This window comes from Phocoena phocoena, chromosome 6 (assembly GCF_963924675.1).
Source record: "Phocoena phocoena chromosome 6, mPhoPho1.1, whole genome shotgun sequence".
Classification (NCBI taxonomy): domain Eukaryota; kingdom Metazoa; phylum Chordata; class Mammalia; order Artiodactyla; family Phocoenidae; genus Phocoena; species Phocoena phocoena.
In genome coordinates, this window is record NC_089224.1 from 96,217,760 (window position 1) to 96,245,167 (window position 27,408).

General features: G+C 43.7%; 1 protein-coding gene across 1 annotated transcript; it reads right to left on the bottom strand.

Annotated features, from left to right (window-relative positions):
• Positions 1 to 27,408, bottom strand: TEX48 (testis expressed 48). The gene is given in 5 exon segments (XM_065879942.1): positions 1 to 104; positions 1,503 to 1,631; positions 3,919 to 4,034; positions 26,268 to 26,335; positions 27,331 to 27,408. Coding segments are annotated over 5 exon segments (495 nt in total).

A 27,408-nucleotide genomic window follows, 5' to 3' on the forward strand; every position in this document is an offset into this window, starting at 1 on the left:
TCAGGGTTTCCCAGTGAGGCATGGCTGTTACGGCCAGTGATCCTGGGAGTAGCGGCTTAGGTTTCTCTTGTGAAATCCTCTTTTGGAAACATGTGAATTCACATCTGAAAGAAGAAAGGGAAAAATCACACTGAGTGAAGGCTTTGCTCTGGGCCTGGGTGGACTGTTCTGGTCGCCGCCATCCCTGGTCATTGTCAGTTTCTGGAATACTGTGTGAGCCACGTGGATCCTGGCCTGGGACGCATTGGTACCCCATTGGAGCATTCAATGACAGCAGGGTGTCTTGCAAAGTGCAGTGGCCTGGAAAATAGAAGAATTGGGCCCATAATGGTTCTGACGTTAACATTACTCTCTGCTGGGCCTTTGGAAAGTCCCTTCCCACTGTGGGCCAAAGCCTTCTCTACACAGTGAGAGGTGGGTTTATTTTTTTTTTAACATCTTTATTGGAGTATAATTGCTGTACAGTGTTGTGTTAGTTTCTGCTGTATAACAAAGTGAATCAGCTATACATATATCCCCATATCTCCTCCCTCTTACATCTCCCTCCCGCCCTCCCTATCCCATCCCTCTAGGTGGTCACAAAGCACCGAGCTGATCTCCCTGTGCTATGTGGCTGCTTCCCACTAGCTATCTATTTTATGTTTGGTAGTGTATGTATGTCCATGCCACTCTCTCACTTAGTCCCAGCTTACCCTTCCCCCTCCCCGTGTCCTCAAGTCCATCGAGAGGGGGATTTTTAAACTATGCTCCATGGAGCCCTGTGGGGGGGAGGGGAGCTAGGGGGGCTCCCAGACCCTCACCCCCAATTCAAGTAGAGCAGGACTCCTTAGATTTTTTATAGAAATTGGACTTTGAAATTTTGTTTGCCAGGAGGGTTTAGCTGTTACGAGAATTCTGAGGTGACTGGGCTGGATGACGCTTACCTCTTAACAGCCAGCCTAATAGGGTGGTTGTGAGCTATGTGAGATCACCTGGGTACAGTATGGGTGCCCATCAATGGGGCTGCATTCCTTCTTTCTGGATGTGGCTACACTCCAGGAACCAGAGGCATTTCTCCCCCCACTGGACTACGCTCAATCCACAAGCATTTTCTGGCATGTTTATTTGCCATGTACCTGGTTGAGTTTGGAGGAACAAAAGTGATGTAGGCCCTGCCCTCCTGGAACTTATCGTCTGGTGGCCGAAGCAGACATGAAGCAAACAATCACATGCAATACACATATAAGACAGTGCCACAAGGGCTTAGAAGGAAAGTATGGATATGTGTTCTTTCTTCCCAGACCTCCTGTTCCTCCTGTAATTCCCAGCTCAGAAGGTTCTGCAGCCAGGTCTTAGACCCCTGGACTCTGTCCAGTGTGTCCTAGAATGTGACTGCAGCTTCCTGAAGGGAGCAGTCCTGTCACCCCACTTAGCTCAATATCAAATTGGGGTTTGATCATTAGGACAAGGCCCCCTCCCCCAGAGGTTCCTGGTCAGTGTTAGGACCCCAATTTGGAACTCACCCTCAAACTCACTGCTGCTGAAATAGGATGTTCTCTTTTCTGGATGGAGCAGGGAGTTTCCCCAAATCACATGGGACGCTTCATTATCTTGCTTGAGATTTTGTCCATCAAGCTCATCCTTCTGCAGACCTGGCAGTGGTAATTCCACGTGGTCATGTGGGGAGGCTCAGAGGTGAAGGCGTTTTGCCAACTGGAGCAGGGCACATGGACCAGTGGTGATTATCGTGGGGTGGGGAGTACCTGAGTCTGCGTCCTCTAGTCTTCGGAGTTCTCTGCCTCATAAGCAGGCACTGGATTCAAAATATGTATTCTTTTTAAAATATAAAGTTTACTGTTTTCCTGTTTATAAATATAATGCATACCCATTATAGAAAAGCTAGGAAATATTGAAGAATATGAAGTAGGAAAAAAAGCCCCAAACACCCCTCCCCTCAGATATGATCACAGCTCCAGGGTTTGCCTATATGTACATTTCTACATAGTCCATCACATCCTGTATATTATGCATGCATTTCACTTTTTACGTATCACAAACATTTTTCTCACGTCACTAAATTTTAAGAATTTTATGGATAATTCAGGATTTATTTAACCAATGTTCTATTGTTGGGTGTTTAGACTGCTTTCAAATTTCACTACCGTAAATACCATTGTGATGACCACTGTTGTATAGAAGGCTTTGTTTTGACATACTCCTAGATTCTTAAAAGAATAACATACAATCTTGTCAACAGACTAAGCTGTATTCTGTAATAAACGACTGTCCTTTTCTAGCCGCATACCTTGAACAAATTGCTTCACCTCTCTCTGTCTGTGTTTTCAGACCTGCAAAATGATATATCCACTCTGGATAATCAGGTCCACTTCTTAGAGTTATTACAGAGATTAAATAAGATCACTTTTCTAGTGTGTAAGCTCTGAAACAGTAGGGGACTTATCTATCACAGCTGGGTCCCTTGGGCCTCGACAGTGCCTTGCATGTAATTGGGGCTCAGTAATTATCATTATTATCATCTTGGACAAAGGGACTGACATTTTTAAGTTTCTTGGTTTTTATCGTGAAATTATTTTCAGGGGAAGTATTTTAAAGGCCCCTGCTATGGATTGCTGGCAAAATATGCCATGAGAATTTTTTTCCTGCCACTGAACTGTCCTGTCTCTCAGTAGGACTGTGCCAGCTGCCTGACCAGCCTCCCTGACCCCACCACTCACCGCCCAACTGCGTGTTTATCAGTCCTAGCTTTGCCTGATCTTGACAATAATGCTTTTTTTTTTCTCTGTCTGAAATTGCTGATTTTGACCCCCAGTCTTCTCCACTATGACCTTTTTTCCTGGATCATCAAGAAGGATGTAATTACAAACTGAAGGTCAGGATGCCTTCTCTCTCTCTCTCTCTTTCCTGTTATACATGGTGCCCTTGGAAACTGTGTGTTCCAGATGCTCTGACTAAAGATGAAAATAGATGTGTAATAGACTTTGCATGAGCAAGAAATACACTTTCGTTTCATTTAAATGATTGAGATTTAAAGGCATATTTGTTTTAGCAGCAGAGCCTATCCTATCCTGGCCAGTACCTATATACCATAGTTTCCATTTGTTGACCTTTGTTGAATGCCTACCTAGTGCAAGCCCTGTGCTTGGTGCTTCTATATATTCCCTCATTTAATCCTCCCAGTGATCCTGAAAAGTAATAATACAGTATGGATATCCCCATTTTACAGGTAGGGACACTGAAGCTCAGAGTGAAAGGGTAAGTGACTTGCCCAATTCTGTGGCAGAGCTGATTGGATCTAACCCCAGCCCCAAAGGCAGAGTTTAACTGCTATCTTTATAGTCTTTAGACAAGTGATTCTCAGACTATGATGTATGTTCAGGTTTCCCTGTGGGTCATGTTAAAACATAGGTTCTGACTCAGTAGGACTGGAGTAGGGTCTGAAAGTGCAGCTTTAACAAGCTCCCAGGTGATGCCAATGTTCCTGCTTCGTGAATCACACTTTAAGTTTCAAGATTTTTAAGCTCTATTGTTTATTTATTAATTTTTTTTTTTTTTTTGAGAGGTACGCAGGCCTCTCACTGTTGTGGCCTCTCCCGTTGCGGAGCACAGGCTCCGGACGCGCAGGCTCAGCAGCCATGGCTCACGGGCCCAGCCGCTTCGCGGCATGTGGGATCTTCCCAGACCGGGGCACGAACCTGTGTCCCCTGCATCGGCAGGTGGACTCTCAACCACTGCACCACCAGGGAAGCCCTATTGTTTATTGATTTGGGTACTTAACCACCCAATCTTCACCTCATTTTAGGTTGGAATTATTCAATCAAAAGCTGAAGGAAATCTGAGGGTATCTCAGCAGGAAAGGGGGTGAGCAAAATGAGGTCTCAAGAGGCCAGGCAGGGTGTTTTTGCCTGGTGCCTACCATGCTTTGATGGCTGAAGCTCTTGGGTTTGGGGATCTTGGAGTCATCTGTGGCATTGGCTTCCTCACAGCATTTGCAGCATATACAGAAGATCTTCGAGGCCAGGTTTCGGTGGGGGCTGCTGTATGAAAGAAAGGAATGGGGCCTTGGGTTCTGGGGCCTGAATTCCAGATGCCCCGTTGGAAATTTACTGTGATGGGGGTCCTACAGGGTCAGCCTCTCCCAAGGTATAATAACACTTCCCTCTCCCAGATCTCTTGTAGCTCCCCACGGCCAGCAGGCCCAAGCCCTTCAGCCTAGGTTGCTCTCTCGTAAGGTCACTATTCCTATTTTATACAAAATTTTCTTACCCATGGAAAGGAGTTGAAGCCTCTATTCTTCCAGCTTTGCTTGCAGGGGTGCCTTATTGAATCAACCGATCTTGAATTTGAGCCCAGTTCCCTGGGCAGGGCTGTTTCCTAAATAAACATAAGACTATGCATGAAAAGTGCCAGTCCTTCACCTGTGCTCACACTCCAGGTAGGATCCCACTACAGCAGAATCCCAGCCCATGCGGAAATCCGCGTAAACATGCTTGGCTTTTAACCAGATCTGTTTTCTACCCCGTTTCCAGGGGTAGGTTCCTTAACCTTCTCGAGCCTCACTTTTATCATGTGGAAAATGGGAAAAGCAGTGCCTACTTTGCAAAAAGTAAAGGTTTAAACATACGAAAAGTGACCCCTGTGGTGATGGGTACACAAAGTGCCCAGTCAGTGGTCATTGTATTTCCTTTCCCTTCCCTTCATGTAGCTCATTGGCTCCCAACTATTCTAGCTGGTCCAGGTCCCATGAGAACATGGTGATGAAGCACAGTCTTATAGATGTAGGTCCTGGTTCTGCCACCAACTTGCTGTATGGCTTTGAGTAAGTCCATGCTTATCTCAGTGTCTCAGGCTTCTCATCAGTAATAAGAGGAACTTAGGTTAGATGATGTCTTCAAGGATCTTCCTAGTTTGGGTGGTCCAGAATTACAAGGCCTTGTTTTCATCCCAAACTCCTTTCACTGTGTATCACCTTTTCCAGATCTCTGAATGCTTCCTGTTCTCCCTTCCCTTTCTGTGGCAAACCCCCTCGTAGGAAATTCTTCTCACAATACCCAACTCACTGAGTGAGTTGTCTCACTCATGGGCATTTGCTTTCATTTTCTCTACTCTCATACCATCCAAGCCACCATCAGCTCTTGCCTGAATTATGGCAGTAGATTTCGAACTGATCTTACTGTTTCTTTTACCCTTGACTTCTTAATAATTAATACAAAATTTCTAACTTCCTGCACATAAGCTATTCAATATAGCACAATTTATATACTGTGGCTAGACACAGCCAGCAGACTAGACACATACCATGTCCCCATTGTGTGGGATCCTTGGACCAAGAGGGGCACTTTCTGGGCCCATTTAGCTTCAATCTCCAATAGTCCTTTGGATCTGCTGTCAAGTGAGTTTTTCATCATAATTTGACCTGTGACATATTTCTCTGAGCTCTCTTTAATGAATCTATTTTCTTAGGATTTATAAGCAAATAGAAATTAATATAAGGCAATTAGATCTTTTGTTTTGGAGATGCACCATTTAGCAAATATCCTTGCCATTCATACGCTGATTCTTCTGCTTGCTATAGTTTCAGTCTTCATCTACTTATATAAACTCTTGCTTCATGGGCTTTTGTGTTGTTCTAGATTGCCTTATGTATGTTGAGTGTAGAAGGAAGTGCTTCATAAGGAAGAAATGAAAACATAAGTCTGACCTACCTCCACCACCAGGCAGCCCTGGGAACTAATGGTTGGAGGTCTGTTAGATTGGTGATCAGCTTGTAAAAAGGAAATTGCTAAAATTTTGCCTTGGGTCTCTCCAAACCTTCATGAGCACATGTCTGTCTTGGTAAAGCAATGAAAAGTCACTTTTCTCAGCCTATATTTTGGAGTTAGTGATTTCTAGGACATTGATCATATGAAGCCTTTTAGGTTCTCCTTGGCCAAGGAATTCAAGATGTCATGCATAGTACAAAGTTTTGGCTAACTGTAGTGTATTCTTTCCTGTTTGTCATGGTGTCAGCTGCATTAAAGTTGCTTCCTCTTCCCTGGAAAAACTCTTGCTTTGTATATATACTTTCACTGAATGTACTCTGATGTGCTTATCTTAATTAATGGCAAAATTTTGCTAGATGACTTAAAATTACAATGGCCATTATGGCAAACTTTCAGTGTCAAAAATAATAGATTAAAAAAAATAATAATAGATTTAAGAGGGGCGGTAGAAGAGAGAGAAGACAAAAACACCAAACAGTCAGTAGAGGGCTTCTTTGATTGATATGCTCTCGCTCCAGAAAGAAGAAAAAAAAATCTTACTACTACTCAAACCTGAAACCTACTTGCATTGCATGTCTCCCTCTCTCCACCTAGCTTTATCTCTACCACCCACTTAAACTTCTCTTGTTCCTTTCCCTAACTACCTAAATAAACTTTCTTCATGGGGCATTTCTCTAGAAAAGAGAACAAAACATTGCACAATATTCCCCTAAAACTCCTGTACCAGAAGGTGGATCCAGAGAGGTTGAATTTAAAACCTGGGTGAGAGCTGAATTGAGGAGAAATATTTTAAATCATCTCAAATTTTGTAACAACAGAAAGTTGCTGTCTAGTTCAGGATTCTGTTATTGTTACTTATTGCCCTAGACTACCACATTTGTATCAATTAGTTAACTTAATTGTTAACCTTCAACAATGGAGCAAAATGTTTAAAAGCAGCAGGATGGAAAAGACCAGAAGATTTAAATAACCCATCTATGCATAATTCCAAAAAATTAAGGGCTTGAGAAGTTAAGAAACACAGAAAATGCACCACATAAAATTATTTCAAAAGTTATTCCAAAAGGTAAAATCTTTTTCTTAAGGGTAGATTGGGTGAAGATTCAGAATTGAAAACAAAATCGAGATGAATCAGTAGGAGACTGAATAAACTTCAGGACGTTCTGGGGTAGACCAACAGCTTAAGGGAACCTTTTCTTCTTTTCTTGCAGAGGACTCAGACCTGAAATAGTGAAGTTAGACACAATAAATTGGAATGAGAAATGTCCACTTTGATCTCCCGATTATTTTCAAATAGTCCTAAAAATTAATTAGAAATCAAGATAACTTTAAGCCCTCTTGGACCAAAAGTTCCTCTGTTCTTAAAGAATACGGAGCCTGTGGATGAGGACGTGTGTGTGTGTGTGTGTGTGTGTGTGTGTGTGTGTATATATATATATATATATATATACTTTGAACAGAAAGACCATTGGAAGAACTCATGTTCCATAATGGCCAAAGGACAACTGTCCAAATCTGTCCAGTGATACCACTCTAAGGAGACCTTAGCACTCAGCACTCTCCTGTTCTTCCTCTAAACTCCCAAGGAAAATTGATAAAGGTGGACAGTAATACTGCTTGATTGTTGACATGGTTTATTTCTTACTGGGAAATCAGACTCTTCAATGCCAACTGGGACTAAGACCTACTGTTCTTTGTGATGACTGTGTGCCTTTCCAAATGTGCAACTCCCGGGCACCCTCAGTGGACAATGTTTCTTACACAGTGTTGGAAGGGAAAAAAATCCTTCATGGGGTTATCAATATCCCAGACTTCTGAGAACAGTGAGCCCTCCAAAGGAGGTGGACAACACAAAGGGCTCATTTTCCTTCACCTTGACTGACATAGTACACAACACAGCCCACATCCTAGGGCACAACTGACCAATTGAAAATTCTTAGGTAATAATGGATAATAGAATAACTTTGGATTTTATTTTGGCTAATCAAGGGGATTATGCACCATTGCTTTCACTTCATGCTGTACCTTGATTAATACTACAGGTGAGGTTAATCTATATCTAAGCCCAAAGAAAAGGCAACCTAGCTATTTGAGGTAGACACAGTGTATCATTTGAAATTTATCTTCTTCCGTCATGCCTGAGAAATAGTTATGATTCTAGACTGCCTTCCACACTCTCTTAAAAGTACTTTTAATTATTATTGTTTGTCTCAGTCATTCATTGGCTGTTGTCCAGAGAGTGGAATACTTTTATGCGGCAACTGTTTCAACTTCTGGCTCCACAGATGATTGAAAGACAGAAACAAGAAGACATCAGGCTGGCTGATGCTCAAACTGAACATCAGATCTCTGTAAGTGGAAAACTGTAACTGTGTCTTCAAGGAAAGTGGACAACAGTGGTGAAGACCTGACAATCCCTGAGGGTCTCTCCTGAGGCTTTGAGGGAGGGCCAAAAGGGGGAGACTGAGAATAAAAAAGGAGTTCCCACACTCCTAAGCGAAGACTGATCGCTCTGTAACCATGGTAACAGATAATCACCAGCACCTGTTTAAACCCGTTTACTCTGTTAATGAACTTTTCTCTTGATGACCATTCTGCTGAAAGTAACATCCACAGACAGTACTTCATGGCCTATGGTCTACCACTCCTAAGCACTCTCACCTCTGAAATACCACCTGTCCACGAACTCAGTGCCTCCACAAACCCCTTAAATATTAGCCACTAGCTTTGTTCAGAGACTTTGTCACCAGAGCATAGTTCTCTCTTGTTTAATGAGAAATAAATTCAGTTTTTGTTCCACACGTTGAGTGGAGGTCTCTTCTGCTAAAGCAGCTTATACGTACGCAGCATCTTGGAGATCATTCTGTAATAGCAGCTCAGCAGATATTTTCAAATATAAGTTTATCTGAATCTAGCACTGATGCTTTTCATATCTTTACTCCCCAGCAATTTCCCAAGAAACAGAGGGGAGTAGAACCACTTTCTCCTCTAAATGTTGGTAGCCAAGAGTTTTGAACTTTTGAACCCTTTCAGAAATGGAAAGGATCTTAACACTGTAGCAATTACAAGCACGTTCTTTGGGGTATAATTCCTAAGGATTTACAATTTATTAGCTATGAAATTTAACTTTCCTGGACTTTTGTTTTCTTATCTGTAAAATGGGAATGATAATAGTATCTACCCTAGAATGTGGTTGTGAGGATTAAATAATCCTCACATAAATAATGATGGAAAGTACTTAGCACAGCTGTCTGGCACATTGTAAAGGCTCAATAAATGTAAATGCTAATGCTGATGAAAATGTGGAGTCGATTTTGGTTAGGGCAGGGTGGGTGTGGTGTTTCTTGCACTACCAGCGCCCTCCTCTAGGTGGAAGCAGGAGCCAAAGAACAGGGCCCTTGGGTCACCCCCAGTGGGCTGTGAACTTCAGGTCTCCAGTGACCCCACAGAACTTCGACCAGAGCAAGAAAGATCAATGAGGTCAAACAGGAAGACTTCCAGAGCTGGAGGAGCCCTTAGGGGTCATTCGGCACAGGTGGGGAGACTGGGATCCAGAGAGAGAAACAGTGGGGTCATGGTAAGAGGGATGGTGTCTGCTTCCTGGAGCAAAGTGAAAAGGTGCCCAGGAGTGATGGAGACATTGTCCCTTTAAGTATGAAACAATATCCCTCCTGCTCTCAGGTCTAACTTTTGAGCCTCACTCACCTGCAGCTGGCAGAGCAGAGATGGAACTATCTGTGATGTCACAGGGCCTGGGAACCACATAATGTTGGGGGCAGAGGGGTTTGGACTGACCGCAAATGCAGGGAGGAGGGAGGATGTCTGCTGATCCTCTCTCTAGTGGTCCTTCCCTCTGTCCACAATGCCATGCTGTCCTTTGGGGCACTGGAATGGAAGTCCTGGTGCCTCTGGTGGAAGCATCTTGAGGATGGCTGGGCCAGAAGGGGGCGGTATAGCACTGGATGCAGAAGACCTTGGTCCACATTCTGTAGCCAGCAGGGTGGTAACCTTAGGCAAATAGACGTCATGTCTTGGTTTCTTCCTCTTTAAAGTGGGAATAATGGGACTTCCCTGGTAGCACAGTGGTTAAGAATCCACCTGCCAATGCAGGGGACACGGGTTCAACCCCTGGTCCGGGAAGATCCCACATGCTGCGGAGCAGCTAAGCTCGGGCGCTACAGCTATGGAGCCTGCGCTCTGCAGCCCATGAGCCACAGCTACTGAGCCCACATGCCACAACTAAAGCCCACGCGCGCCTAGAGCCTGTGCTCCGCAACAAGAGGAGCCCCCACTCGCTGCAACTAGAGAAAGCCTGCACGCAGCAACGAAGACCCAACGCAGCCGAAATTAAAAATAAATAAATTTATTTTTAAAAAGTGGGAATAATTATTTAATTTTAAATGATATTTTTAGGATTAAATGAGGTCAGGTAAACATTTAACACGGTGCCTAGGTATAGTAAACATTCAAGAAATGGTTGTTATTAATGATATGTGCAAATATAAAGTGGCATTCTCTTCCCAATCTGTCTTTCTGGAAAATTGAGTCCTGACAAAATCTCTCACCTTTGGGGAACGCTCAGTTCCTTTATTTAGGACAACCAATTTCTATTTGGGGAAGCCAAATTAGGTTAAAATGTTCTCAATCAGTGCTATCTTTGGATGCTTCTACAGGTCACCTGATACAAAAGGAACAGAAGCCAGCAAAACTTCAGCACAGTTTTGGATGTTCCGTTGGAGGGGTCGATTGGGGGTTCAGGTGGTTACTTTCAGGAGAATGTCATCAAGATAAAAGTTTATTAACAGATGAAATGTGTTTAAACAAGTTCTGGTGATTATCTGTTACCATGGTTACAGAGCAATTCATCTGTGTGACCTAAGCCATACTAAGTATTCGATAGTGGTTAAAACAGTCTTTTAAACCTCAGTTGTAAAGAAGTACTCCTAAGTGGTAATATTGAAGGTTCTCAATTCTGGCTGCAAGTGAGATTCATCTGAGATGTTTTTTAAAACATAGGAATACCCTCAGGCCTCACTCCAGATAAATTAGAATCCTTGGGGATAGCAGTGGGTGAAGCCTGGGCATCAGGAGTTTGACAAAGCTTTCCAGGTGATTCTTACACGTAATCAAGACTGAGAACTACTAAGTTACATTGTGGAGATGGCTAATTACACACACAAGCAGTGATTCTCTGCAAAGGCTGCCCTTAGGGAGGAACATTTAAAAATGCCACACTCTGGGCTTCCCTGGTGGCGCAGTGGTTGAGAGTCCGCCTGCCGATGCAGGGGACACGGGTTCGTGCCCCGGTCCGGGAAGATCCCACGTGCCGCGGAGCAGCTGGGCCCGTGAGCCATGGCCGCTGAGCCTGCGCGTCCGGAGCCTGTGCTCCGCGACGGGAGAGCCACACTGTGTGAGGCCCGCGTACCACAAAAGAAAAGCCACGCTCAGTGCCCACTCTATAGGTCAGTAAAATCACTATTTCTGGGCATTGGTAGTTTTGGAAAGCTCCCCAGATGATTTTCCCCCATCACACTTTTAAAAAATTGAGATATAATTGACATATAACGTTGTATAAGTTTGAGATGTACAGTGTGTTGGTATGATACATTTATATATTGCAGTATGATTATTATGCAATAGTAGTGTTAGCTAACACCTTTATTGCATCACATAATTATTTCTTTTTTGTGTTGAGAACAATTAAGATGTAGCCTCTTAGCAACTTTGAAGTTTATAATACAGTATGATTTTTAACTTGCAGCCAGCATTGAAAACTACTGACCTACAGAACAAATTTTAAAAACCTAACTTTTCTTGATGCTGTATAAATGTATTTTTTAGCTTTTCAGGGACAGTATTATATATGGATTCAATAGGACTATTTTTCAAATAACTTAGAAATGAAAATATACTCTGGAAACCTGTGTTAGATGAAAATTGTAAAGATACTGATGTTAGAGGTATGTGAGAAGCATTTGAATGAAATTGTTTCAGAAGATGGGAGAATGAGGATAGCGGTATTTCTAAATTAATATATTTTATAATATATAGTATGCCATTGTATACACACATCCTGTATTGAATCCTTGTAAATAGATGTTTGGTCGTTTCACCTATAGCACAAAACACTTATATATTCAGGTTGGCCAAAATACTTAAAAAGAAATCTTTGCGTGGGGAAATTGGGAGATTGTCTTCTGTTTGGGGTGGTTTACCATTCAAGCTTAGATCTGGGGTAGGAGTCTAGTTAGCAGGTTCCTGCACTAATCCCTGGTCCAGGTAGAGAATAATGAACTAAGGCACTGGCCTAAGGTAAGTGGGTGGATTTTGAATCTGGTGATTCCAGAGTGTATGGGCTCTGGAGTTGGGCTGCCTGCATGAGAAACCTGCTGTGGTAACTTGCTGTATGACGTTGGCCAAGGTCATTTACCCCTCTAATCCTCAGTTTCCTTACCTTTAAAATGGGAATTATAATAGCGTTGATGTGAGGAATACATTAGACCAGCCATGGAATGTCATAAGTGTATAGTTGTCCCTCAGTATCTGCTGGGGGAATTGGACCCCCAAGGATACCAAATCTGAGGATGCTCAAGTCGTTTATATAAAATGGTGTAGTATTTGCATGTAACCTAAGCACATCCTCCTGTATACTTTAAATCATCTCTAGATTACTTATAATACCTAATACAATGTAAATGCCATGTAAATAGTTGCTGGAGAGGTGCAAATTCAAATTTTGCTTTTTAGAACTTTCTGGAATTTTTTTTTTCTCCGAGTATTTTCTGTTGTGGTTGGTCGAATCTGTGGATGTGAAGCCCTCGGATGTGGAGGGCTGACTGTAGTACCTGGTAGAGAAGCATTCAATAAATGTGGCCTGTTACTATTATTATTTGATACTGAGAGTGAAGGGTGAGTCTGGGCTGATGCTTTCATACCTGTGGATGTGAAATTAGAGAATTCAGGAAGAGTACATTTTGGATAAGGATAAATTTAGGTATTTTGTTTTTTGAAACAACTTTATTTTGAAATAATTACAAATTCACAGGAAGTTGCAAAGAAATGTGGTTTTTTTAAATTTTTTTAATATTTTTATACAGCAGGTTCTTATTAGTCATCAGTTTTATACACATCAGTGTATACATGTCAATCCCAATCGCCCAATTCATCACACAAACACACCCCCGCCCCCCGCAGCTTTCTCCCCTTTGTGTCCATGTTTGTTCTCTACATCTGTGTCTCAACTTCAAGTGCAGAGTTTCTATGAATCCTTTACCCAGTCTCCCCCAATGTTAGCGTCTTGTATCACTAATGATATCACAACCGGAAAATTAACATTGGTGCAATCCACTAAGCTCATTCGACCATTCACCAGTTTCGTACGTACTCATATGTGTGTATGTGTGTAGCTGCACGCAGTTTTATCACACGTGGCTTCATGTAACTGCCACCATAACCAAGACACTTAACTACCATCACCACAAAGTTCCTTATGTGCTACTTCATTATAGCCACACCACCCCCTTTCCCCACCATCTCTAACTCCTGGAAGCCACTCATCTGTTTCCCATTTCTATAATTATGGCATTTCATGAATGTTCACAAATGGAAACATGTATCTTTTTGTATCTTTTTGAGTTTTTTTTCAAAAAACTCAAAAAAATGTATCTTTTTGAGTTTTTTTTTCTTTTTTTGAGGTACGCGGGCCTCTCACTGTTGTGGCCTCTCCCATTGCGGAGCACAGGCTCCGGACACGCAGGCTCAGCGGCCATGGCTCACGGGCCCAGCCACTCCGAGGCATGTGGGGCCACTCCGAAGCCCCTCATTTTGAGTTTTTTTTTTCACTCAGCATAATTTCCTTGAGATTAATCCAAGTTCTAGCATGTATCAATAGTTTATTCCTTTTCATTGCTGACTCATAATCCACAGTATGCATGTACCACAGTTTGTTTAACCAGTCATCCAGTGAAAGATATTTGAATGGTTTCTAGTTTTTGGCCATTACAAAGAAAGCTACTCTGCGGGCTTCCCTGGTGGCACAGTAGTTAAGAATCCGCCTGCCAATGCAGGGGACACAGGTTTGAGCCCTGGTCTGGGAAGATCCCACATGCCACGGAGCAGCTAAGCCCGTGCACCACAACTACTGAACCTGTGCTCTAGAGCCCGCGAGCCACAGCTACTGAACCCCGCGCGCCTAGAGCCCGTGCTCCACAACAAGAGAAGCCACCGCAGTGAGAAGCCCGTGCACCCCAATGAAGAGTAGCCCTCGCTCTCTGCAGCTAGAGAAAAACCAGTGCGCAGCAACAAAGACCCAAAGCAGCCAAAGATGAAATAAATAAATTTATGGAAAAATAAATAAAGCTACTCTGAACATTCATGTACTAGTTTCTGGGTGAAGATAAGTTTTCACTTCTGTGGGGTAAATGCCCAAGAGTACAATTTCTAGATTGTATGGTAAACCCATTTTTAGTTCTAAAAGAAAATGCCAAATTGTTACCAGCCCTTCCAAGTTGGTCCCCAACAGGGGTCTTCCTGCCTAGTGTCGCTCGCGCCAATATAACTAGACTGACCTGGGTTCAGAAGCAAAGGAAAGTTTTATTCTTTTTTTTTTTTTTTTTGCGGTAGGCGGGCCTCTCACCGCTGCGGCCTCTCCCGCTGTGGAGCACAGGCTCCAGACGCGCAGGCTCAGCGGCCATGGCTCACGGGCCCAGCCGCTCCGCGGCATGAGGGATCCTCCCGGACCGGGGCACTAACCCGCGTCCCCAGCATCGGCCGGCGGACTCCCAACCACTGCGCCACCAGGGAAGCCCCAGTTTTATTCTTTGATCAAAGAACGCAGAGGTGCCAGCTCCCGCTCCCCGTCCCCAGGCCATCAGGGCGGGGCTGCTTTGTAGTGGGGGGGGGGTCTCTTCAGCGGGGGGCGGGGCCGGAGTTCTCCTGGGTCTCGCGCAGTTACGCTACTCACGCTGCAGATCACAGTGCCGGGTGCAGCCTCTCTGCCCGCGGCCTGCTGCAGCCATCTTGAATTGCAGTGTCGTGCCGCGCTTCTGCACGGACCCGAGTTGCAGTGTCGGGCGAAGCCCTTTCGCACTAGGAACTCTGGTCTGAAGTGCCGGGTGGATTTCTCTGCCCATGGTGTCCTGTGAGAAAGTGAAGCTAGACGGGACACAAAGAAAAAGAAAAAAAAGGTTAGACTTTATTTTATTACCCAGATTCTATTTTTATTTCTCGGGAATTGTGAATGGGCTGTGCTGTTGACCAGGTTATTTTCCAGAGGGACTGTGCCATTTTAGATTTCCACCAGCAACTCTCCTCTTCTCCAGTGTTTTTTTCACTGTTTTTTATTTTAGTCATTCTAATAGGTGTGTGTTGGTATCTCATTGTGATTTTAATGTGCATTTTCCTAATAGCTACTAGTGTTGAACATCTTTTTTTTTTTAAAGATGTTGGGGGTAGGAGTTTATTAATTAATTTATTTTTGCTGTGTTGGGTCTTTGTTTCAGTGCGAGGGCTTTCTCTAGTTGCGGTGAGCGGGGGCCACTCTTCATCGCGGTGCGCGGGCCTCTCACTGTTGTAGCCTCGCTTGTTGCGGAGCACAGGCTCCAGACGCGCAGGCTCAGTAGTTGTGGCTCACGGGCCTAGTTGCTCCGCGGCATGTGGGATCCTCCCAGACCAGGGCTCGAACCCGTGTCCCCTGCATTGCAGGCAGATTCTCAACCACTGCGCCACCAGGGAAGCTCTGAACATCTTTTTACATGCTTATTAGTCACTCATACATCCTCTTTGGTGAAACGTCTCTTCATGTCTTTTGCCCACTTTCTAACTGGATTGTTTTGAAAATTCAGTTTTTAAAATGATAGCTTATTGAAATATAACTTATATGCCATAAAATTTATACTTCTAAGGTGTACACGTCAGTAGTTTTTAGTATATTCATAGAATTGTGCAACACTGTTTAATTCCTGAATATTTGCATCACCCCAAAAGGAAACTCCATGTCCATTAGCAGTCACTCTCCATTCCCCCTTCCTTCCAGCCCCTGGCAACCACTAATCTGCTTTCTGTCTCTATGGATTTGCCTCTTCTGGACATTTCATATAAATTAAATCATACAATATGATTTACTTTTTCAAGGTGCCTCCAGGTTGTACCATATATCAGTTCTTCATTCCTTTGTGTTGCCAAATAATATTCCATTGTATGGATAGACCACATTTTGTTCATCTATTGATGGATATTTAGGTTCTCTTCACTTCTTGGCTCAAAAAATACTGCTATGAATATTTGTGTCCCAGTTTTCTTATGGACATGTGTTTTCTTTTATCTTGGGTATATATACCTGGAAATGAATTTGCTGAGTCAGATAGTAGCTCAATTTTAACTTTTCAGAAATTGCCGGACTGTTTCCAAGGTGGCACTACCCTCAGCAATGTATGAGGGTTTCATTTGCTTTATATCCTCAACAACACTTGTTATTGTCTGTCTTTTTTACTTTAACCATCTTAGTGAGTGTGAATAGTATCTCATTGTGGTTTAGATCTGTATTTTCCTAATGACTAATGATATTGAGCATCTTTGCATGTATTTATTGGCCATTTGTATACCTTGATTGGAGAAATGTCTGTTAAGCTCCTTTGCCCATTTAAAAATTGGACTGTCTTTTTATGGTTGAATTTTAAGAGTTCTTTATGTATTCTGGATATTAGACCGTTATCAGATATATGGTTTGCAAATATTTCTCGCATTCTGTTTTTCTTGCATTCTCAATGTGTCTTTTCACGTTCTTGCTGGTGTCCTTTGAAGCACAAAAGTTTTTAATTTTGATGAAGTTCACTTAACATTTTTTCTTTTGTTGCTTGTGTTTTTGATGTCATATCTAACAAATCAACCACCTAACCCAAGGTCATGAAGATTTACTACCATATTTTCTTCTAAGATTTTATAGTTTTAACTCTTACATGTAGGTTTTTGGTCCATTTTGAGTTAGTATTAAAGTAGGAGTCCCAACTTCATTGTTTTGCATGTGGATGTCTAGTGGTCCCAGCACCATTTGTTTAAAAGACTATTCTTTCCGCATTGAATTGTCTTGATCTTGGCACTGTTGTCAAGAATCAGTTGACCATAAATGTAAGAACTAAAATTTACTTCTGAGAATGTTGCATTTGATATTGTAAGAGAGAGTCAAATGAAGGTTTCCAGAAAGGTCAAATGAGTGTGGTAGATGGCACTGTTGGCCCCAATTCTTTACCCCGGCCAATGGTCGTACGTTCTCCATGGCATCATCATAAGCAGAGTGTATTTCCCTGTGTTTGATTTTGGATTTGACTAAGTGACTTGCTTTGGTCAATGGTTTGTGGGCAAAAGGGACAGTATTAGAGTTTTGAGATTAGAATTCCTAGCATGTTGCCACTTCGGCTCTTGCTCTTCTGCCTCTGCCCTGACAGACTATGTCCCCATTAGCCCATTAGTCCCAGAAGAAGAATGAGAGACATAGATCAGAGTCACTCCAGGCAAGCAGTCAAGCTAAGTCCTGCTTAGATCAGCCAACCCCCATTCAACTCACAGACAGTTAGAGGCCTTGGGACGTTTGCTAGGCACAGGCATTCATATTTTCCCAAAGTGTGGGACGCAGTCCCCCAGTGGGAAGTGCAATGATTTAAGGTCAAACATGGACATGACACTATATAGCATTGAATCATATGAGAGAGCAACTCCCTTTTGAGTCTTTTCAATTACATAAGGGGAGAAGTCTCTGCTAGGTGTTACCCACTCTGTAATGCCTCCAGAAAGTCGACAATCTCCCTTGATAACAAAAAGAAAATAGCCCTGCAGGCTCAGAGTCTTTGCAGGTGACAGCATCATACCAGGATTTCAGCACATTATTTTGTTTTCATTCTGTTTTTTTATGTTGACCTTTTCCATTTGTGGTACATTTGTTTTAGTGTAAAATAATGAGATGGTTTAAAGAAAAATATTAAGGGAATAATAGTAGAGATACTAGGCAGATCCAACAATGTTATATGAATAAATGCAGTTTAGGAAATACTGATTGGATATACAACATCATGTCTATGACCTATATAATAAATATTAAGAGAGATTTATGTTTCTCTTCTAAGCAGCTTGTGGAAGGGCATCATTTTATTTATTTATTATTGGCTGTGTTGGGTCTTAGTTGCTGCGCGCAGGCTTTCTCTAGTTGCAGTGAGTGGGGGCCACTCTTAGTTGTGGTGTGCGGGCTTCTCATTGAGGTGGCTTCTCTTGTTGCGGACCACAGGCTCTAGGCGTGCGGGATTCAGTAGTTCCGGCGGTTGGGCTCAGTAGTTGTGGCTCGCGGGCTTGAGAGCGCAGGCTCAGTAGTTGTGGCACACGGGCTTAGTTGCTCCGTGGCATATGGGATCTTCCCGGACCAGGGCTCGAACCTGTGTCCCCTGCATTGCCAGGCAGATTCTTAACCACTGCGCCACTAGGGAAGTCCCAGGGCATCATTTTAGTTGTAAACTCATCTCTTGCCCGTACTTTTTGAGCTGAAAATTGGGTTTATTCTTTCAAAAAATGTAGGCTTCTCAATTTCCAGGAATCTTAACCCCTAGACTCCCTTCAAAGCCCCAGGGTGATGGTAGCAAATAAAACCCTTTTGTGGCTCTTACATAATTGATACTTAAGAACCTTTTGGAAAAATACTCCTCTGAAATCTCACATTCTAAAAATAGGCTTGACTTTTGGATTGCTTCTAAATAAAAACATATTTTTCGATTACACTGGAGACAAAGAAAAGAAACTTTCCAGTATCTATTTGAGACTTGTGGGAAAACAGAGAGAATCAAAGTTTCACTGTTCTCGGTGAAGGTTTTGGTATTGAAATCTTGTCATGTTGGCTGACTTTTGAGTGTGATGGCGGTGGGGAGGAAGGAAGGGTAAACATTGTCACCAGTCATTTAATATGTCACTTATTACTCAGATCTGACACTAAATGCAAAGGCTGCGGCAGGAAGACGAAGCTCGCATCACCGTACATGCTGTGGTCCAGGAGAACATCTCTGAAATGCTGTGGCTTCTCTGAGTAATTACTGAATCATCTCTTTATTACAGTGAAACTTCACAGTGACACTATTTGCTGTGGAGCAGAACCAGAGGGCTTCATTCTGGGACTTCTTGGGCAGCAACTAAAATGGCTTGGCTTCCAAAGAGGCAAGGCATGTCCCTTTACAAGTCCCTCTCACCTGAGCACAGCCCACAGGACAATGCTACAGTGTAGGCTCTTTCTCAGGAACTCCCTCTTGGTGCTGAATTTTGTTTTTTCTCCCTCCTCTTTTGAAACAGTGGAAAGAAAAGAAGGAGCCATGGGCAGTGTAGGGTAGCATGTAATCCAGAGTTAAACTGTGGTCTTTCCCTATTCATTCAAGGATGTTTTCCCCTTACACCAAGTCATCTGCTAGGTCCATGGTCTAAAAAATTACTTACCCTATGTGGATTCAGACTTCTGCCTTTCCCATTCACGGCAAATCACTTCCCTTCTTTGAGTCCCATTTGCTTATCTCTAAAATGGGACCCATAATTCCCACCTCTCCCAGGGCAAGAAGAACGGGCATCTATGAAATTGCTTGTTGGACTGCACCATGTGTGTATTTTGGAAGAACATCTTTGCCTTCCCCAGTGTCTCACCAGGCTGTCTTTATATAGCCACCCACCTCTCTGTGCTCTCTTGGTAAGCTTTTGTGCTCACAAGGCACCATCATATTACCTGACCCAGAGGGGGATAGTGTAACTTGACTGAACGATAAAGGGGGAAGCTTGACACCTCACCTTTTTTTCCCTGACCTTTGAACAGCAATATTGTTTATTATGTCTCTTTATATTACAAATCCCAGCAGAGTGCCATATACATGTGGAGGAGGGTACATAAATATACTTTAATTGGATTTGAGTAAGAATCTATATTTATTGTTGCCTCGATGCTTGAAAGAAGTAAACAGAGGGGATATAGGAAAACATACACAGTGTCAAGCTATAGGGGGATAGAGAAGAAGTATGTTACAAGACAAAGGACAAAGTCTTACAGAGAAAAACATTTAACAGATGAGTTGAGAAAGAGAGATTCATGGTTTACAAATCAGTGGATTTGGATTTATCTACTGGTGTATCCACATACGTTCTTCCAATATTTTCTCTGGTCTACTGATGGGCAAAGATGCACCATTAGAATTGATAATACATCCATGTGCAACGTACAGAAAGTCTTCCATTTCTAACATCCAGCCACCTGAACTCCATCAGTCATCTCTTCAACTGGATAAATTAGAGGTTGCTCTTTGTAAAGAAAGATTGGAAACTACCAATTTGGAGTCCCACCCTTTTCGTGGTGATTCTCCACTTAGCCTTATAACTGATTTCAAGACAATTTGCCAACTCCCCAGGCATACGGAAGAGATTATTTCTTAAGATTGTTTTAAAAAGCCCTAAAACGTGAAATCCAACATTCTCAAAAACTAGTACAATAACACAAATCCTTTGACTTTGGCAGGGATGCCGGAGTTCTACAGGAGAACTTATGGACTTCTCCCATGGAAGTCAGCTAGATGCTGTGGGTTAGAGGATCCCTGGGGCCACCTTGCCTAAATATAGGCAAGAGTCATTTTATGGGGAGTTAGCACAATAGTAACATGAGTGGAAACTCTGTGCCAGGCAGTGTACTAAGGGCTTTGTTTGGGAGAAACTACCTAGGATGAAATATGACCTTGTATATGTTATGTGGTTTCTCTGAGCTTCAGTGTTCATGCCTCTAAATGGGGTCAGAACACCTAACTCTCAGGAATTTTTAAGGATTTGTTGAGACATTGAACTCAAAGTAATAGGTACAGAGGAAACACTCAATACCTAATGTTGCTGTTTTCTTGTTACTCATACATTTCATACAAAATTCAGGCAGCCATGAATTTCATGGCAGATGGAGCGTTCCGCCTGGCCCTGGGCTTTGGTGCCATTTTGAATTTTTTTCTTCCAAGTAGAGAGATATTTAAATTTTAAAGGAAGAGGATTTCTGAGTTGTAAACTAAATGAGTCTGATTTATAAAAGTAGAACAATTTTGACTGCAAATCCAATGACAATGATTCCAAAGTAGATAAAGACAAAGCCATAGGCCTAGGCTTATTTTGGAAGAAGAGATTCTTATGTCTATCAGATGGAAGAGACTTTTACTCTTAAGATTTGAAAGCCTCGTAATATTATCCTAACCTAGAAGGGAGTAAGTAGTTTCTTTCATCACAGAATTGTAAGGTTTTATAAGACTTGTAGAAGAATTTAATTAGACTCTGAGCAAAGGTTTATTTCCTCTTTATAAAGTGCACATATGGGCTATATAATTTGATGGTGGTAAATTAAAATATGTTTGTTCTCTATTCCCGCTCCAAACAGGGTCACATAAATGTCGCCTGGCTGGATTTTGAATATCTGACTGCTCCCTTCACAGATCTTTTTGGATCGCATAGCTTCCTTGCACTGGGTCAGGAGCGGGAGTTGAGCGGTGTAAATTGATCTTTGTTCTCTGACCACTACTAGGGTTGTAGCTAAGATCAACCTTAGGACCTCCTGGGCTCCCGAGACAGCCACTTCTATGCAACTCAAAAAGTAGCAATGAGAGAGCTCAGGTAGATCTCTATCCAACACAGGTTTATATTTGGCATTTTTCCTTTTATTCACTAAATGCTTTCAGACTAAAGAGGAGATGTCACCTGGGTTCATAAATAGGTATATCTCTGATGGAAGGCTAACCCACTCAGAATCTTCATTCTATGATTCTGGAAAGGGAAGAGCCAGAAGGAGATTAAGAGGCCATGCAGACCAACTCTCTCCTTTGCCCCCATTGTATAGGTAGGAACACTGAGGCCTGAAGAAGGAAAGAATTTTCCCAAGTTTGTAAGTTGAGGTCCTGGTTGAGCTATGATGTGGATCTAGGTCTGTTTGATCCAAAACCTGTTTGGACTTGCAGCAGAAACTACTAGTTGTTTCCCAATTTCCATCTTCTACTTCTCCCTTATTAATAGAACCTCCAATTTGTGGCTGAGCATATAACTCTCTGGAAAACGATTTATTTTCCAGTCTTCTTTGCAGTAGAGGTAGTCAAGAGACTAAGTTCTGGCCAATGACAAATAAGTGGTAGTATCCTATGCGTCTTCTGGAAATATTACTTGGTCCTTCCTCCATCTTACTGGTTGTAATATGGAAGTGAAGGCTGGAGCTTGAGCAGCTGTCTTGGATTATGAGGTGGAAGCCATGTGTTGAGGATGGGGGAACATCCAGATAGCAGAATCCTGGGTGCCTGACTTCACAGAACGTGATAGCAGCTCTGAAATGCCCATCCCTGGCCTTTTTATGTGATTGAATTATTTTTTTAAAAATTTCATTTGCTTCTGGATCTTATCTTTACTGATACTCCACTACCTCATTCTGCCTCCAGTTAAGTTTTCTTGTTGTTAAGAAGATAGAAATTAGGTCTTGGGAGTTCTGCGGGGGGATGGTGAGGTAATATCCTCATAGATAAAGAAAAAGATGTTCGTGTGTCTCTTTCAGCAGATTGGGATCCCTAGGAGGTAGGACCATGACTAAATTTTCCTTGTGGCTCAGAACTCAGCATAGGATATAGAAGACACTGGTAAATGTTGTTGGATCTTATGACAGTAATTTATTGCCAAAATAACGCTGAGTAACAAATAACCACAAAACCTTGGTGGCTTATGACAATGCCTATTTATCGCTCATGTGTCTGGGCTGGTCAGCTAGGCAGCTCTGCTGAACTTGGCTGGGCCTGACCACACGTCTGGGAGATTGGCTGGCTACTGGATGATCTAGTGTGGCCATGGCTTGGGCAACTGGGGTGACTTGACTCTGCTTCACATGCCTGTTATATCCTACCAAGCTAGCCTATGCCAATGGAAGAGGCCACAAATGATGAGTAGAAACATGCAGGTAATTTTTCTTGCCTCTGCTTGTGTCATATCTGCTAACACCCCCATTGGCCAAAGCAAGTGCCATGGCTGGACCCAGAGATAAGAGTGGGAGGTCACTTAACTGTGACATGGCAAAGGCATTGGTACAGGGCGGGATGAGAACTGGGGCCTTAATGGATCCAGTCTACTACAGATGGATGACTGAATGGATGGAGGGATAGATGGAAAGAGGGAGAGAAAAAAAGGCAGACAAGGGTAGGAAGTTCTAGTCACTGTGTCCAATACACGGGAAAAGAGGCACTAGAGGGTGGTTTCCTAAGCCTCTAATGCTCTCTGGGGTGAGCAGCTTTGGGCTCGGGGACTGCCCATGGCACATGGGGTCTGCAGCTTTGGCACAGACCCAGGCTATGGGGTATTTATGTTGTGACTTGCTTCTGTGCTGGGGAATCTTTGCTTCTGAGTGAGTAATTATGAAAGGCTTCGCAAGCTTTACCGAGTGGTTGGGAAGAGTCTATTTTGGAGATGAGAAGCCTTTTCAGAGAGAACTAATTCATAACATGAAGACTGTTGTGTCGTGGCCTGAGAACTGAACTGGGAAGCAAGGGGCCTCAGTTTCAGTCCTGCCTCTGTCAAGTCAGGAAGAAACACCATATATACAAGCTTCTCTTAGGCAACTTCTGAGCACTATAGTACTTCTCAGCAAGAGAAAAGGCTTAAAAGAAAAAAGAAGTTTTAAAGAATACATTTTTCTCCCAGTCTTTATGGTTGTTTGAGCTCCTGGAAATAATATTATTATTACTATTTTTTAGATGTTGGGGGTAGGAGTTTATTAATTAATTTATTTTAATTTTGGCTGTGTTGGGTCTTCGTTTCTGTGCGAGGGCTTTCTCTAGTTGCGGCAAGCGGGGGCCACTCTTCATCGCGGTGCGTGGGCCTCCCACTTTCGCGGCCTCTCTTGTTGCGGAGCACAGGCTCCAGACGCACAGGCTCAGTAGTTGTGGCTCACGGGCCCAGTTGCTCCGCGGCATGTGGGGTCCTCCCAGACCAGGGCTCGAACCCGTGTCCCCTGCATTAGCAGGCAGATTCTCAACCACTACACCACCAGGGAAGCCCTGGAAATAGTATTTTTTAAGAAGATGAAAATTCTCTAGTGCTAATAAATTTGGTAGCTTAGTTTTCAGTTATATATATTGAAGATTCTTTTTCATTTGTTGTTTCAAATGCTTTCAAAATAATGCTTAAATGTTTATATCATAAAATGATGGCTAGTATGAAAATTAAACATTATTAATGTGAACATTAACAATGATTCTAAATTTCATAATTGTTGATGCAAGAGATTTACTGGTAAGTCTAATCATGTTTTCCCTCAAAGATGGGAAAAAAAAACCTCAATTGGTTCTGATGGTGTTAGGATGAACAATTCTCTTCATTTTCCTTCTGTTGTAGAAATGAAAGTGATCCTGGCAATTCTCCAGAATCTTCAACACAAAGTAAATGCTTTGTTTGCTTTCTCAGCTTAAATGAAAGGAAAATTAGATCCAATTCCTTGGCAACTGCAGATCCTGCAGGCTTTTCAGAGTCAAGGTCAGGAGCACCAAAGTAGGCCACCTTCCAAGGGATTGAATTCTGCAGGCCTGAGACAGGTCTTTCTGATCCTCTTTTTGATCTTTCCCCACCTTTAAATTCCCGGGAATCCTGTGGCCTGGAAGAGGAAAGAGACTTGCCTGTGTGAGTCTCAGAGGGCCACAGGGAATACTGGATCCTCGTGCTGGTTCCCTGTACGATGCACGAGATCTTGTTCTTCCATCCTACACAGCTTGTGTCCCTTTAAATAGTGACTTGCCAGTTCCGAGATGCACTAATTCAAAACATATTTCTATATCTGCTTTCAGAAGAGAGCAAGCAATGTCATATAATGTTGCCCCCGAGGAAAGTGGAGAAATAGCTATTTCATTTGCTTATTACTCGAGCATACTCAGCTTAAACCCCAGAAGTTTGTTAACTAGAGCCAGGGCCTGTCTCATTCTGTCTCAGTCCTTTTTATCCCTTTCCTCCGTGGCTTGTACTGAAATATAGAAAAGATGCCTTCTTTTTGCTGGTGCATGGTTTGTGATTTCGTTATGAATTCAGGATAGGCATGAGATTGAGAGCATCAGCGCGAGGCACTGAGAGCTGTGGGATGGAAGGGCTCCCGGGAGTGTCTCAAATCTCCCTCTGTCAGACGTCAGACAGATCTTAGAAGGGCTTCTGTTCCTGCCGCTTTGATGCATGTGGACAATGACGCCTGTGTGCAGAATGATGGCTTCTAATACAGGAGGTGATCTTGAGATTCATCTGCTGATTCCTTGAGTCAAAACCTTGCAGCTGGAGTCTTAATTCTTTAGAGAGAAGCAACAGTCCCCATCTCCCTTGCTGACAGTGGCCAGGATTGGGTGTGCCTCTGGTATCAAGATTCATAGCTGCTTCTTTAGATTTTGTGTTGTTCCAAATAGGATGAAAAGAACCACCTCCAGACTATTGGCCTGGAAGGCATCCAGGGTTCTGGAGTTTGGAGTGAGTCTTCAGAGACCCTAAAGTCCCATGGCTTTCTCACTGGAGTCTGTAGTCATTTTCCCTTCTCTGACCTCAGTTTTCCCCCCTGCCAAAACTGATTGCCATGTAAAGACCACCCCGGGGGGGTTAAGGAAAAGCTGAACAGAAAGGGCCCTGACGTCTTGCATAGGCTTTAAAAAGAGCACCTCCAGTCTTAACAATTTCATAAATTGTGGATACCTGTAAGATTGTGTTCAAACAAAGGGCTCTGCTATTGAAGAAGAAGCTTGAACTCTTCCTCACCTCTTTTATCAATGTGACCTATGCTTGATATCTGAGAACTTCTGTTCTTAAATACTCCCAGGGACATGAGGTGGTAGTAAGGAAACAAAATTCCCCAAACTGTTCATTGTTTATGACATCTTGGCAACGAGTGTGTAAGGCCAACTGGCCCGAGGCAGGGGAACACAATCAGATTCACAGGTTGCATCAGACCGAAACTCTCCGGACCACCCAGTTCCAGAAACTGCCCTGGAGACATTCCGGACCACCCAGTTCCAGGAACTGACCTGGGGACTTTGAACCCAGCCCAGACTTCCCACCTTTCGAGGGGCAGGACCAAGGGCCCCCCAGGATACCCGAAAAGACCACCAAATAAGGAATACCCTGCGCCCTCCCAGATTCACCACACCCCTTTCCCTTCTTCCCCTATAAAATCTTGCCCAACGCTCGCCCGGGTGCGGCTTCTCTGGCCCCTTTCTCTCGGACCAGTGAACCTCGCCCAGGAGCGCTCCCTAATAAAGCTCACTTGAAGCTTTCCTCTGTTTCGCGGTGCCGTTTGTTGAGATCCGACCTTACATTTGGTGCCGAAATCCGGGAGGGGTACCAAGCCCCGCGGGTTACGGTGCGGGCCGCTCCTCCCCTCCCCCAGGAGACAACCAGGGAACCTCTGCTCATACACCCGATCCGGCAGAAAATGGGGTAAGTCCCCGTCCCTTGTTCCCTCCGACTCCCAGAGTCTCTGCCCACCGGACTCCCTTGTCCTTAATCGCGGCCGTGTCAGACATTCCTCCGTCCTCTTCCCAGGCCTCGGGCAACTGTGGAGACGTTCCAATTGCCTGACCACTCTCTGACCTGCTGTGAATTGGAGACTTGAGACCAGGGACGCCTCTCTCCCTCTCCATTCACTCAGGGACAGACTGGGGGTCATGGGAACCTCACAATCGAAACCAGATCCTAAGACGCCCCTGGGGTGCCTCCTAGCCAATTTTACAGCCCTCGGTTTTTCCCAAGATCTCCGTTGCCGACGGCTTATTTTCTATACCACTGTGGCCTGGCCACAGTATCCTCTAGACAATCAATCCTGAAGGGACTTTCGACTTTAACATCCTCCGTGATCTAGATAATTACTGCTGCAGGACGGGCAAATGGTCCGAGGTCCCCAATGTTCAGGCCTTCTGGTATTTGCGCTCCCGCCCCTCCCTTTGCGTCAATTGTTTTACCTCTCAAATCCTCCATCCAAAACCTCAATCCCCTTGGATTCCTCCCCACTAACCGACCCTCCCGAATCTTTTACCACTCCCCGCTTCAGAATTCCTCTCTAACCTCCACCCTACACTGAAGCGGTCCCTCCTCCTCCCGAACCCTCCCTGGCCCCTCCAACCGCTCCCCCGCCTCCCTCAACGGTTTCTCCTCCCACGCCCCTTGCTTCGCCAATCAGTGCACATACACGCTCTCACGACTCCCAAGATGCAAATCTCCTCTGCCCTCTGAGGGAGGTAGCAGGAGCGGAAGGACTGGTCAGAGTCCATGCCCCTTTCTCTCTCTCCAGGACCTCCCTCAAATTGAAAAACGATTAGGCTCCTTCTCTGCCGACTCCTCCCACTACATCAAAGAATTTCGCTACCTATCTCAAGCTTACGATCTAACCTGGCACGATATCTTTGTGGTTCTGTCCTCTACCTTAACCCCTGACGAAAGGGAAAGAATTCAAACTGCTGCCCGAAACCATGCAGATCAGGTTCACCTTACTGACAACTCCATGCCTGTCGGAGCGACTGACGTACCTGGCACCGATCCAGGCTGGACTTACCAGGATGGCCAAGATGGCCGTCGTAAACGCGACCTCATGATCCAGTGCCTCCTGGCTGGCATGCAGGCTGCCACTCAT